A 15,133-nucleotide genomic window follows, 5' to 3' on the forward strand; every position below is an offset into this window, starting at 1 on the left:
GGGCACCCACTATTTTTTTTTTGCTGTGGGTGCTCCGGGGTGGAAGCACCCATGAAGTCAGCGCCTATGGCTAAGGAAAAAGGCCAGAGCTTCTGATTGTGCCCATCAGTGGGCACAGAGGGAGGCTGGGTCACCCAAGTGATGAGGACACAGACCGAGGTTGTTATAGCCACCCGTCCGTCGACAGCCACAGCGCTCTCTGGTATCTGGGACACTGGGCTGACAGAACTTAGGGAACCTCTGGAGACAGGGGCTGATCTTGAACTCCATTCCCTCCACCTGAGGCTAGACAGAGCAGGAGAAACTTCACTGGGATTCTTCATAAGCCATTAGTCTTAGCGGGTCTAGTAACATCTGCTTGCTTGATGCTCGCTACTTTCTGTCTGTCCCAGCGAGTGGCACTCGGGCAGACATTGGCTTGGTGTGCCGTTACAGCTGCGGGATACGGTGGCACAGCAGGTGAGCAGAACCCCTGTTACTCACATTGACGATGGCTTCCTTCGTCTGGGCCATGTCCGATATCACCCCGTCTGTGATGATCAGGAGTACGAAATACTGGGAGCCGTCCTGTTCAGTGGTGGCGTATCTGGACAGAGAGATGTTCATGTGAGCGTAGGCTTCTGGGGGGTGGGTACCAGGGACTGGGGACTCTGAGCTGGTGGCTAACCTTGCTGCACTGGGCCATGTTCACCCCTGGGGTAACTGCTATAACCCCATGGGGAATTTGTCCCCGGGTCTGTGGTTCAGAACAGCGTCTCCAATTTCCCAGTTTGGGAGATTTCTGTGGAGAGATTAGAGCTGCCCAAGGGGAGTCCCCTTCCTTCTCTCCCTGCCCCAAAACGTAACCTCCATTCCTGCTGTCGCCCAGGGGCCATGTGGGCTCCCAAGAGAGCTGGGCTGTGACACCCCTTACCCAAACCAGGAGCCTCTTGGGAGTAAAGGAGAGGCCTGTGGCACATCCCTGCTAGTCCAGCTACAGGGTGTTAGACATGGGCCTTGAGCCAGGCCAGGGAGTGACATAAATACACACCGTGCTCCCGGAACCCATGGCTTGAGACATACACCTGGATTGGACCCAGCCCTGGAGGATCCACTGCCCTGGCTAGCTCATTCCCGCCTTTGGCTGCTATCAAACCGCTCTCGACTCTTTTGCTGATCCCAATTGGCCAGTCTACGTAGACACTGCCATAGCTCTCTGGTGGGTACACCGGCCCATTGCCAGCCCAGGGAGGGGTGACAGAGCAAGCAGGGCTGTGGGATGCTGCCACTAGCCAATGCACCAGCTGGATGTACCTAGCCACATGGTTGACCACTGGGGCGAAGTTAGTTGGGCCGTACAGCTGGACAGTCTTGAGGCTCTTGTGATAGGCTTCTAGGATGCCCTCGATCCCACTGCAGTAGGGGTTGTCGGCGTTGCCGTTCTGAGAGAGAGGGAGGAAGGGCAGTGAGGAGGGTTCCCAAACAGGGGAGTCATTCCCCATCCCCCACTTTTATTTCCCAGAGCCCTACTTGAAGCGCTGGCCAGAGGGATATGAGGAGATCCCCGCAGCGCTGGGAGGAATCACCCGAAGGGGTTACCCAAAGGTAACAGGGGCCACACCCCTGGTGCCTCAGAGGAACAGTGATGATAACACTTAGCACTTGTGCAGTGGTTCCATCCTAGGATCTCAAATTGCTTCAAAAGCACCATCATCCCCATGTTCCTGGTGGGGAAGCTGAGGCAGGGAGGGGACATGGCTTAACCAAGGACAAACAGAGTACGCCCATGAGGTGGGACTAGAACCCAGGAGTCCCAGCTCTGATACTGAAATGGCTTCCATTGCTGAGCCTCAGTCCCTAGCCAGCATCTCCAGAAAATGGGGCTCAGGGAGACACCGGAGTTACCTCCCCCATGCTGTAAGGAGGGGAGCTCTCTCCTGGGGGTGGGGGTGGGGAGATGGCAGCTACTTCCCTTCTCCACCGGGGACTGGGAAGAGGCTCACTAAGAAAAACCAGGTTTCCTGGCTCAGATTTTTATGCCCTCCCCATGGGAAATCCATTTTCCTGTCCTCAGAGCAGCCATGCTGCTACCCTTGGTGCTTATGGCTGTTTGGTCAGCTAAGGCCAAGCCACAGAGGCCTTGTGGCAGCCTGGAGCAGCACGTCTCAGAGCCCAGGGTTGACACACTAGGCTTGTGCGACAGCACTGAAAGCAGCTCTGGAGACGATCGGACTGGGGCTGGCGCTTGGGCTCTGAAGCCGAAGGAGGGGGGTGGGCACCAGAGCCCCAGCGTCTACACAGGTCTTTTGAGAGCCGCAGCACAAGCCCGAGTCTGGCTCTGGGCCTCGCTGCCGCGGCTGTGCAGATGGATCCACTGAGGCTCCACTAGGGCCGACCAAGCACTCGGAGACCGGTCAGGCTTTGCCACAGTCATGGGCCCTTATCAGCATTGGCTGCTCTGTGGAGGCACCTCGGGCAAATCTGGTCAGGATCACACGGACTGGCTGGTCTAACCAGGGCATCAGATTAGTGGGGAGGTGGTGCCATACACACCCTAACCCCCACCAAGAGCCTGATCCTGTCAGGCTCTGAGCACCATCCATATCCACCAAAGCCGACAGGAGCTGAGGGTGCTCAGTACCTCACAGGGGCTGCTCTTTCAGGATCAGGGCCTAGCCCAGGACTTCACAACAGCCAGACAGCCTGATGGACAGGAGCGAGCCCTTCACTTCCAAGCAGGCACAGAATGGTTGTGGACGCTGGAAAAGAGGCTGTCTATGCACTGGTCTACACTACAGAATTACTTCAGCATAACTACGTTGCTCAGGCGTGTGAATAATCCACACCCACTGAGCGACGTAGTTATACGAACCTACACACTGGTGCAGGCAACTTCTCCCACCAGCATAGCTGTAGCAGGGCGGGGCACTCACTGTCACAGTGCCTCCTGCTGGTCAGTCTGGGAATTAGCTCATCCAGCTCAGGAGCGCCCTCCTCTGGCCAGTTTCTTGCCCCCGGTAACCTGCCCTGTTGTCTCCACCAACTCTGGCCCCATGACCCTCCTGGACCCCAGTGCCCCTTACCTTGGGGTGCTGCCCCACTGCAGTGCCCCCCACTCTGGATCTCCCCTCCTAGGGGAACCCCAACCCCCTATACCCACCTTGCCTCAGTGGCTACTGCCAGTCATCTAGCCCCTTCTCTCAGAGGCAAACTGCAGTCTGAAATGGCCACTCATCACTGGAAGGGGGTTTGACCTGCTGCCTTTTCTTGGCCTGGCTGCCTCCCTGCAGGCCTAGTACCTCCTCAGGCCTTTGCTGCAAAGCCTCAGCCTGGGAGGTTGCCAGGCCAGAGCTCCCCAGCTCAGCCTGCCCTTTCCCAGTACTGCTCTGTCCAAGGTCTCTACCAGGCAGCTAGGTCCTTCTTACTCCACCACTAGAGCAAGACTGACTTCCTTCTCCCCAGGAGCCTTTCTTATACTGGCCTAGCTGGGCCCTGATTGGCTGCCTCAAGCCCACTTGTGATTGGCTCCACGGAGCAGCCCTTTCCCAGGGCTGTTTTTAACCCCTTCCAAACCGGAGCAGAGTGACCACCCCACTACAATAGCCACCACCTCTCACGGAGGTGGAGTTATTAACCCAACAGGAGAGCTCTCTCCCGTCGGCTTAGAGCGCCTTCACCAGAAGCACGACAGCGACTCAGCTGCCGATGCCAGTTGGTAGTGTAGACCTGCCCTAAGTGGTGGAACGATTCAAATGGGATGGCAGTACCAGGGGGAACTCGTGGGACACGTGCCCATCAGGAGGGATTTTGGCTCCGAACCCGAGTGCAGGGAACATCTTGTCGCTGTCGTAGTCCTGGATGATCTCGCCCACCGCCTTCAGTGCCATGGCGTAGGCGTTGAGCTGGTACGGGTTCATGTAGTGCAGGGAGGTGGATTGCGAGGGGTTGCCTGATGGAGAGAGAGAAGGGTCACACAGACCAGCAGCAGTGTGCGGGCAAAGCAGTGGAGGGGCATGTGTATTTGTCAGGTCAGCTGAGGGTCAAACACTGAGGTCTTTACTCAGGGCCTGATTCTCACACACACACCAAGGGAAGTCAAGAGTAACTTCTCTGTCACTGATGGGGGGAAACTGATGTAAGAGAGAGATTGTCAGCTGTGTAGGGCAGGGACTGTGCTTTTGTTCTGTTTGTACAGCACCTTGCACCATGGGTCCTGGGCCAAGATCGCAGCTCCTAGTCACTACAGCAATATAAATAATCAATAATATCAGTGAGGTGAGTCCACCCCTCATTGACATCCATGGGCGTTGGCCTGGGTGGCCTGAGAAAACACTGTGACCCAAGGGCCAGGATCCAGCTCTCACGTCCACTGGTGTACATGAGGAGTAACTCTGCTGAGGTCAATGGAGTGATGCTGGTATCAAACTGCTCTAAATCAGATCAGAACCAGGCCCCAGGTGTTTGGGCAGGACACTTGTTCGTTAATAGTATAAAACCCTATCCCTGTAAGGATACCTAATACCTATCGACAGATTTAACAAGCGCTCAAGCAGTCATAAAATAACTATTGATTTCACAGGCCTTTATGGGGAATGAATGACTGTGCAATAAATACATAATATGTCAGAGGGGTTTAGTGTAATGTATTGTCTGATCAGCCACCAGCTGTCTGAACAGAGACTGACTGTGGTTCAGGGAACATTAGTACAGTTAATCTGGTAGGAGAACTCACCATTGGAAGCTGTGAAGTCAATGGCCACTGTGAAATTGATCTGTGTCCTGAAAAGAGGACAATGACACCGTTAGTCAGAAGCTCTGGCAGGCTGGTGCAGATTCTGCTCAGACTCCACCCTCGATGGGGTTAATGTTCCCTAACCAGGCCCCAACACCCTGGCTTGTTTGGAAGAGCTCAGCTGGAGATTCAAACCGTGCTGTTCTCGCCTGCAGTCTCTTGATGCACGGATGTCACAGATGGCAATGCACAGCTGAGCAAATCCATGGGAAACTGGCAGCCGAACCAGCTCCCAATGGCCTTTGTTAACATCTCCCCAGTGCAGCAGGTGGGAAGAGCTTGGAGGGGATCTAAGCAGGGAAAGTGGAGTCATAGAGCCAGTGGCCAGGCTGTCCCACCTGGGCACGTGCACCCGCACATCGCCTTTCACCCCAGCCGAGCCTCAAAGCGACTGGAGACAGCAGCTTCACTCAGGAAGATAAAGGGGCCTGAGTCAATAAGAGACACGTTAATGGCCAGGATGGCTCAGCAGCTGGGGCTGGGTTGAGAACAACGGAAGCTGAGCAATTCTGCCTCTCTGACCAGGAGTGCGGAGCTAGCTCCCTCTTGGATTGTTTGACAGCCCTGCCCTTGACTCTCAAGCTGTGTCCATTTCCTGGTGCCCACGTGTGCTCCCATCTCCTGGCTTGATCCAGAGAGGCGCTGAGCACCCACAACCCCTGGTATTTCCCAGCATTTTGCAGGATCAGGCCCTGTAGAGAGGAGACTGGGAGAGGAGCTCGACAGCATCTTGGTTGGGAGACACACTCGCTCTGTCAGATCAGCGAGCTGCTCCCACGCCCCCAGAAATCTTTCCATGACCACAGCAGCAGCCAGGTGAGAACCCAGCTCTGGGTCTATGGATCCCCCCTCGCCCTGCACAGAAGGGAGAAGTGTAGATTGAGTACATAGGATTGTCTGCAGTGACTGGCACACCAGCCACGTCCCCATGGGCGGTGGGTGAAACTTCCCCTGGGAGAGGCAAGCTCCTTGTCCTGCCTCTTCCTACCACAGTCCCGCCCACACTTCCACCCCTGCTCTGCACCAGGCCCTGCCCCCGCCCACTTGCCTCTTCACCACCACCCCGAGATCTCCCCTCCGCTCACCTCCTCTCCCACCCGCCTGCTGCTCGCCCACCTGCTGCTCATCTCTCACCCCTGCCAGACCCTTCCCCCGCCCCCACGAGACCCCCCCACTCCTCACCTGCTGTGCAGCTGGCTTGCCGCTCACCTCTTCACCTGCTGCTGCACGGCCCCCCCGTGACACCCTCTCCCCTTTTCACCTTAAAGCACTAATAACATTCCCCAAGGCAACAGGTGTAGCTCAATTGCCAGATAGATTCTCCTCTGCCAGGCCGGGAGTTCAGTGTAAGCTGTACAGAGAGACGAAAAGCCAGGCTACCTGCGCCAACCTGAAGCCTAATCTCACCTTTTGAAAAAGTACTTGTCATTGACAGCCTTCATTAGGGCAGTAGTTTAATCACCTTCCTTACACTGAATTCCCTGCCAGGCTTGTTTACTTAGATCATGAAATAAACTCCCTGGCTATGTCAGCTCCTCCTTGAGCCAGGTCAGCAGTTACTTCTTCTGGGTACAGAGACTAACTGACGGGTCGTCATTTGGAAGCTGTTTTTAACCCCAATAACACATTTTCCTACAATAGAAAAACCAGCTGAATGTGGCCAAAGGCTCCCTGAGCATTGGCGAATGCCCATCAGATGGGTCATTACCACTGTAAAGGCTCTTTAACAGTGTCAGTGATCTGCTCCGTCTCTTTCACTGTGTAAAGTTACTCCGGGATCCCGTCCGCTCGCCTCCTCATCCCCCCGTCTGCCACTGATGCCCCGCTCGCATTCTCACACACACACCTCCTGCGCCCCGCGGGGAGGGGGGTGAGGAGAGACGCGGCCTGCAGCTGCGGGGACCTCCGAGGGGGAAGGGGCTGGGGTGGAGGAGAGGAGAGGAGAGGAGGAAGATTCACCCCAGGCAGCAGCAGCAGGTCATGGGAGCCTCAGGGAAGGGTCAGAGCAGGGAGGGGAAGAAGGGGAGTTGGGGGGCACCACAGCCAAGGTGTCGGGCGGCAGAGACGGCTGTGCTAGGGAAGGCAATGCCTCCCCTTGCCTATTTACCCATTGCCCATCCCCTTCCGCCTCGCCCTGTACTCATCAGCTACGCTGACTCTGCTGCTGCAGGACCAGGCACATTAGCCACAGCAAGGTTTTAATTAGCTACATTAATTAGGCAACTAAGGACACTGTACCCCACGAGTCATCAGCAGTGTTTATGAACACAGGCGCCTTCCTCTCGCCCCAGCCCTGCTCCTGAGAAGTGCTTTGGTTGAATGGATGAGATGAGAATGAAAGCGATGGGTTTGATTCTCCTCCCCGGGTGTAAATCAGGAGTAACCCCAGTGGGCTCGATTCCTCTCTCACTTGCCCTGGTTTTAAATCAGAAGTAATCCCACTGGGTCCAATTCCTCTCTTACCACCCCTTGGTAAATCAGGAGTAAGCCCACTGGCCCTGATTCCTCTCTCACTCACCCTCGTGTAAATCAGGAGTAAGCCCAGTGGGCTTGATTTCTCTCTCACTCACCCTGGTGTAAAACAGGAGTAAGCCCAGTGGGCGTGATTCCTCTCTCGCTCACCCTGGTGTAAAACAGGAGTAAGCCCAGTGGGCTCAATTCCTCTCTCACTCACCCTGGTGTAAATCAGGAGCAATCCCACTGGGCTCCAATCCTCTCTCACTCACCACGGTGTAAATCAGGAGTAATTCCACTGGGCCCCATTACCTCTTACCTGCCGTGGTGTAAATCAGGAGTAATCCCACTGGGTTCGATTCCCCTCGTACCCACCCTGGTGTAAATCAGGAGTAACCCCAGTGGGCCCGCTCCCCTCTCACTCACCCTGGTGTAAATCAGGAGTGACCCAACTGAAATCAGTAGTGTTACACCAGTGTGAGAGAAGAATCAGGCCTCTTATGATCAAATCCCATCAGGATCAGGGAGATGCTATAAACGAAGGTCCAGCTGCTGCTGGTGTGAATCAGCCTCGCTACAGTGAAGTCAGTGGCGCGATGCTGATTTACACCCACCAAAGATCTGACTCCTAGGACCAAAATTTGCCTGTCCAACTCGAGACACCTCCAAGGCGTGATCATTAATGGCAGCTGCTGAGCTCAGGCCCCTCTGAGGCATCTCAAGCTGAGCTGCCAGAGCACAGGGCACCCGCATTAGAAAACTTGTGCAGAGTTACAGAGCAAGGCTGGAGTTGAGCCAGGCCAGACCCCACTTGCCCTGCCTGAGTCAGTAGCTCCCCCCCCCCCCGGACCCCCGCAGAGCTGAGAAAGGAACCTGGGAGTCCTGGCGTGCAGATCACTGCTCCACTGGCAGGAGCAGGCTGGTCCCCACATGCGGAGTGTTTTATTAAACCTCTGACAAATACACAGAACAAATGTATCCCTTGTCACCTCTGGACTGTCATCCTGGGATGAGAGTAAATGGCTTGACCTCCCTGTGCTCCGTGGGCTGAGGGGCAAGATAGCGTTGGCGCTGAGTAGGAGTGATGGCTGAAAGGGCAGCCTGTGGGCACCCTTCCGCCAGGAGCTCTGGCTTCTCCAATCATCTCAGCTGCGCCGTGCTGGCTGTCAGCCCCTGCCGCAAACCAGCATCAGCTGCTTTGTGACAAGCCGTGCCCTCAGCTGCCCGGGGAGACTCCTAACAAGGGGCCAATGCTGTCAACGGGCATTAACACCTCACTCACCAGACGGGAAGAGACAAGGCCAAGGCTCTTGTGACAGCAGCCCTTAAAAACGCCAAGGGGCAAAAACTAGCAGAGTGCAGACGAGCACCGACAGGGCTGGGTGCTGATCTGAGGCCCATCTTTAAAAAAGGGAAGAAGAAGAACCCGGGGAACTACAGCCTCACCTCATTCCCTGGAAAAATCATGGAGCAGGTGCTCAAGGAAACCATTTTGAAGCACTTGGAGGAGAGGAAAGTGACCAGGAACAGTCAACATGGATTCACCAAGGACAAGTCATGCCTGACTAACCTGATTGCCTTCTATGATGAGATAACTGGCTCTGTGGATATGGGGAAAGCAGCGGACACGATATATCTTGACTTTAGCAAAGCTTTTGATACGGTCTCCCACAGTATTCTTGCCAGCAAGTTAAAAAAGTATGGATTGGATGAATGGACTATAAGGTGGATAGAAAACTGGCTAGATTGTCAGGCTCAACAGTAGTGATCAACGGCTCAATGTCTAGTTGGCGGCCAGTATCAAGCGGAGTGCCCCAGGGGTTGGTCCTGGGGCCGGTTTTGTTCAACATCTTTATTATGATCTGGATGATGGGATGGATTACACCCTCAGCAAGTTCGCAGATGACACTAAGCTGGGAGGAGAGGTAGATATGCTGGAGGGTAGGGATAGGGTCCAGAGTGACCTAGACAAATTGGAGGATTGGGCCAAAAGAATCTGATGAGGTTCAACAAGGACAAGTGCAGAGTCCTGCACTTAGGACGGAAGAATCCCATGCACTGCTACAGACTAGGGACCGAATGGCTAGGCAGCAGTTCTGCAGAAAAGGACCTAGGGATTACAGTGAACGAGAAGCTGGATATGAGTCAGCAGTGTGCCCTTGTTGCCGAGAAGGCTAACGGCATATTGGGCTGCATTAGTAGGAGCATTGCCAGCAGATCGAGGGAAGTGATTATTCCCCTCTATTCGGCACTGGTGAGGCCACACCTTGAGTACTGCATCCAGGTTTGGGCCCCCCACTACAGAAAGGTTGTGGACAAATTGGAGAGAGTCCAGCGGAGGGCAATGAAAATGATCAGGGGGCTGGGGCACATGATTTACTAGGAGAGGCTGAGGGAACTGGGCTTGTTTAGTCTGCAGAAGAGAAGGGGGGGGAGGGGGGATTGCATAGCAGCCTTCAACTACCTGAAGGGGATGGAGCTCGGTTGTTCTCAGTGGTGGCAGATGACAGAACAAGGAGCAATGGTCTCAAGTTGCAGTGCGGGAGGTCTAGGCTGGATATTAGGAAAAACTTTTTCACTAGGAGGGTGGTGAAGCACTGGAATTGGTTTACCTAGGGAGGTGGTGGAATCCCCATCCTTAGAGGCTTCTAAGGCCCGGCTTGATAAAGCCCTGACTGGGATGATTTAGTTGGGGATTGGCCCTGCTTTGAGCAGGGGATTGGACTAGATGATGTCCCGAGGTCTCTTCCAACCCTAATCTTCTATGATTCTATGATCCGTGTGTTTCATGGCTCTGTAAAACAGGGCCAGGAGAGGTGTCCATGTGCCACTGCCAGGTGGCTTTTGTGTGTCACTAATTGACGGGTGCATTTTGCAGAGGAGGGAATAAAGGTGCAGATGGGTTCATGCCAGTTCATGCAGTGGGGAGAAGGTAGGGAAAACCCACTGCTCCATCTGGAATCTACGGGCCAGCTCCACAGCTGCTGTAAATTGGCGCAGCATAGTCTAAATCAGCAGAGCTGCACCACTTGACACCAGCTGAAGATCTCGTTCCCTGTGTGAGTTACTCCTGATTTACACCAGAGTGAGCGAGAGGGAAATAGAGGAATAGGGAATGGATGATGCAGCAGGACAGTGATTGATGGGGGAAGCTAGCACATAGCTTGTGAACCCCGTGATTGCGGCGATGGAGGAGGGGTGTTAAATATAATGGTCTATTTTGTTCATAGTCCTTTGAGGGAAGGGCCAGGTGTTACGGGCTTTTGGGGAGAGGCTTGAGCAGAACAGGTGGGGTCCCACAGGTGGTGCCATGGAGGGGTCTGCCACCACAGGGGAACATGGCCGAAGGCAGGATGAGGGAAGTGGGATATGAATCGGAAGGGGAGAGTAAGTCATGCTTGAATGTGATAAATGGGGAAGCTGCACCGTCTACTCCAAGGTGGACTTTGTATCCTACACAAGGCCCAGATAAGGAGAAACTTTCAACAGAGGGCCAGACCCTCAACTAGTGTAAGCCAGCAACGCTCCCTTGAAGTTAAGGGACCTATGACAAATTGCACCTGTTTCCTGTGTCGTGCTGGGTAATGAAAGGACTCAATGCTTGTAACTAAACTGGCTCTTTATTACAAGAACTATTTACCGAGACGCTACAACTGCAGCTGGCATTCTAGCCACGTGCACACAGGCTGCCTTCCTGGTAGCTCCTCCAACTCCTCCCTCCTGCAAGTTCCATGCAGGTTGTCACATCTTTCCTTTAACAACTGTTGTTTTGTCTTTGGTGCAAGCGCTTGCTGATTTGCTGGGCTCAGAAGTGACTAGTACATAGCTCGCCCTAGGAATGTGGCCTTTACTGCCTGCCCATTCCAGCCTGTAAGACCTCAGAGTCCTTCAAGCATGCTGGTCTTTGAACCAGTCTCCCCCTTTTTGTTTGTGTTATCGCTGTTGGTGGGGGACTTGCTACTTGCTACCCTGTTGCTGCCTTTTGGTGGCTGGCACCGATTAGTCCTCTGTGTTGCTCTCAGACCTTATTTCTTCTGACGCTCCTATGTCAGGCCAGCTCATGGCTGAGGCTCATTCTAAGTCCTCCTGGTCCTTGCCGATCTGTCTGGCTGTGCTGGATGTCTGCCACTGCTCCTCAGTTGTATTTGGTTTCATCTCCACCACTATCCTGAGTCTTTAACTACCTCACATGATCCGAGTTCCAGGGCAGCTTGAACCGTTGCCTTCCCATTTTTGTGTGTAGTTATTTGATGGTTGGACCCAGACCTGCTCACGTGTGTGTAGTGGCCTCAGGGCCTTGGCTCCTTTGTTGTAGCAGCTGCCTACACTTGGCGTTCTCTTAATTGCTTCTCTTTATCGTCCCTCATTCCTCCGCTGGGCTGCAGCAGATTACCCCTCACAGAAAGCGGAGTCCTGGTTACCCGGCCATCCATTCCTATGCTGGGCTTCTATCCAGTCTCTGGGAGGACGTATTATGACAATCCAACGTTGCCAGGTAGAAATCCCTTCCGTCTGTTTTGCCTTTGCCATCTGTCTCTTGGCTCTCCTTGCTGCTGACTCTGCCTGCCTGTTGCTTTGTGGGTACCCAAGGAAGACGTCTTGTGCTTAGCTTTGGCACTGAATTGTTTGAATTCTGCTGCAGTGAGTGGTGCTAGACCCTGCAAAATGCACCTTCAATTTCCTGATCTCAGTTCTGGAGTGTCCTCCAGACAGCCCCCCCTCGCCCCCCGAAAATGAAGTCGTGACCTGCTGTGACCACACAGCTCCAGTCATTAGCAGGGTGGGTTGCGATTTCATGAGTCTCTTTCTCTTGTTGATCACTATACTCTGCATCTTTTCTTAGCCTTTGAATGGTCAGCGTGATCCAAAGCCAATGTACCAGGGGTCACACTACAGCGCACCCTCACATATAAATACCATCTCACTCACATAGCTCAAAAGATCAAGAGGGAAACTGTCTCCTGAACAAACTGGTAGGGGGCCAGCCAAAGTGCAAACCCTGTGTTGTTTGGGACTTGCTCTCTGTTATTCAGCTGGAGAACATTATGCCCCAGTTTGGTTCAGCTCTGCCCACACTAGACTAGTAGACACACAATGTAATCATTCCATGAGTCACAGGGCAGCCCACTGTGTGTCTGTGACACTGCAGGATGCTGCACACATGCTGGATGGATGCTGTTTTCATGTTGATATATATATATATATATATATATATATATATATATATATATATATACACACACACACACACATACACGCACTGCACAGTTCGCTGTGTCCCATTTACGCTCTCAGCTAGGCACTCATGCCTGGCCACTAGATACACCCCCTGGCTTGTGTCAGGCAGGCCTCTATCCCCAGGGGGGAAGTGTGTATCCGTCTCATGATGTCAGCTCTTAAATCTGCTGGGGTTACTGCTCAGTCCCCTTTAAACCAAATCCTGTCTTGCACACGCAGCTCATCCCTGACCTGTTTGGAGGGAGTGACCTCCTGCAGCACTTGCGCCTTGCGATGTGGCCAGCCCTCTTTTCAAGTCTGCGGCACCTGTCCTATTCGGTGCTTTGCTGGATTGCCCGGAGCCTCCCCTCAGAGATGGGGAGGTACTGCAGCATGCTGCTCAACTCTCGGCTGTCACAGACCCCTCTGGGGTCACCGGTAGTGACCTTCCTAGGCAGAGAGGTAGCCGCGTCTGACGAAGTGGGTATTCACCCACGAAAGCTTATGCTCCAATACATCTGTTAGTCTTAAAGGTGCCACAGGACTCTCTGTTGCTTCCTAGGCAGTGTCAGTCACATGCATGGTAGTCACGTGGGTGCACTCAGCATTGGCTTCTTCGTGATGGCTTGTGCTCTGACTGCATGTCCACCTGGTGTGCAGAGGAGAATGGATGGGATCGGTCCATCCATAGAGCCCAGCCAGGAGCGCCTCTTCCATCTAAGCACATCCCCTTTCTGCGTCTGTCAGGGCCCTGCCAGCCAGTGCTGTGGGCTGCTGACTTTGTATCAATGCTGCTCCTAGGCCTCCCCTGTGGCTCTAGCTGCACTGCAGGGCTGCGCCTAGCTTACCATTTTCTTTCCTCGTTCATATGCCCGTCTGTGGGTCTCTGATCACTCCGATGCTTTGTTAGCTGCCTCCCGGGCTCCCGGGCTTCTGACTGGTGTGTGCAGGGTCTGGAAAGATAGTTGGCCATCCCTGTAAATCGCTGCACTCCCCTTACATCCTTTAGTCCAGGCATTTCCTTAGTTTGTCAAGGTCCATCTGAATCCCTCAGAATCTGACAGATGTCTGATGTAGGGGGCTTCAGCTCTCCTCAGCTTCAGCATGTCTGCACTCGGCCTGACATTCCTCTCCCGACACCTGGTTAGGGGTTGTCACAGCTTGGTACCATGGTCCTTGACATCTCCTACAATAAGAATGTGATTCCTGGGAGTCCCTCTGGCGACTAGTTCAGTTGACACTGGAACACGTCCGGGGCCAGGCTGATGCCCACAGGCATTGGTACCCACTGGTACCTGCCAGAAGGTGCAGCCAAGGTGGTCAGGTGGCTGCATGGCTCATCCTATTCAATATGCCACAACCCATTCTTGACATCACAGACCAGGGACCCTTTTGCCCTGCATAGATCAGGCTGTGTGTCCTCAGTCGCTGGTAATGGGTAGGGACTTCTTTTCAATGCTCTGGTCAATGCAGCCATCAGTTTACCTGAAGATTTTCTCACCACTATCAGGCTGCTGATCCACTCTGCCAGTTTTTATGGGTGTAATGATGCTGCTTCTTTTCAGGTTTGTTTGTTCCTTCTTCACTGGCCCCACCAGAGCTAACGGAACTCAGCATTTCAATAGTCTCATGGGTTGCACATGAGGCATCTACTTCTAACTTCAGCTTGCCCTCTAGGTGTCCATCTCCTTGACAGACATGCTTACAGTCTGTTGGAATGCTGGATGGGACCCCCAGTGCCTGGTCTCCTCTTTTCCCACGGGTGGATATTCTGATGCTGTACTGAGATCAAATCCATGACTTGCACGGCTTGCTGTCTAGAGGCGGGTGGACCTTCTGTGTGCAAATTACTATGAACTCCAAGTGATAACATCTCTTGTTTTGTGGGTTTCTTATTGACAGCCGCATTTGCCCACTGGCCTCCAAATGGTTTCACTGTACATCACCAGCACTTGGTCACATTCCCCCAGGCTAACATTGCTGCTTACCAGTGTTGCTGGGATTATACGACAGCTGGCTCCACAATCCAGCTGGAATCGAATTGGTTGTTGATCTAGTAGCATGGTTGCAAATATGGCAGATGAATGGTTGTCAGCCTCCTTCTGCAGCATGTGTAACTGAGAGTCTGGATCTGCTAGATTCGCACTGCAGACATCCTCCTCCTCACTGGAGCTCCCTGTATCCTCAATCGCTGCATGCAATCCTGCATTTTTCTTCTGGTGGTAGCTGCAGCAAGTGGACGTAAAGGTTTTGTTTCCCATACCCCTTGAACCATTGTCCATAGGCTGGGCATCTTTCTTTTTGCCCTTTGTACTGCTTTCCACAGATGGTCTGTCTCAGTCCGGCATCCTGGGTTCCTTTAGCTTGTGCCTGTGCACTGGTTCTGCACTAGTGGCTGCCACTGTTTGATCCTTTTTCTGGACCATCCAGCTGCCCTTGCAATTTGGAGGCATTTCTCTAGGGTTAGATCTATTTCTCTCAACAGTCTTTCCTGTAAGCTGGAGTTATATGTCCCACAAATGATCCTGTCTCTGATTAGGGGATCTTTAATGTCTCCAAAGTCACATGTGGACACCAGAGTTCTCAGCTCTCAGATGCACATATCCATTCCCTTTTCTGCTTCTTGGTTTCAGGCACACAAACAGTTTCTCTCTGCAGTCTCATTCTGTCTGGGGTCACAGTACTCATCAA

The 15,133-nt window shown here is 53.5% G+C and overlaps 1 protein-coding gene across 1 annotated transcript in view; it reads right to left on the reverse strand.

Moving 5' to 3' along the window:
• Positions 1–429: 429 nt before the first annotated feature.
• LOC112126030 (copine-5) overlaps positions 430–15,133 on the reverse strand; it is a 130,773-nt gene continuing 116,069 nt past the window's right edge. The window contains exons 15-18 of the mRNA XM_026663009.1: positions 4,712–4,758; positions 3,747–3,928; positions 1,294–1,421; positions 430–586 (exon numbers count right to left, since the gene is read on the reverse strand). Coding sequence (XP_026518794.1) covers positions 430–586; positions 1,294–1,421; positions 3,747–3,928; positions 4,712–4,758 — 514 coding nt within the window. The remainder of the gene's footprint in view (positions 587–1,293; positions 1,422–3,746; positions 3,929–4,711; positions 4,759–15,133) is intronic.

The sequence above is a fragment of the Terrapene carolina genome, unplaced genomic scaffold (genome assembly GCF_002925995.2).
Source record: "Terrapene carolina triunguis isolate 2854851 unplaced genomic scaffold, T_m_triunguis-2.0 Scaffold31888, whole genome shotgun sequence".
Taxonomy (NCBI): Eukaryota; Metazoa; Chordata; order Testudines; family Emydidae; genus Terrapene; species Terrapene triunguis.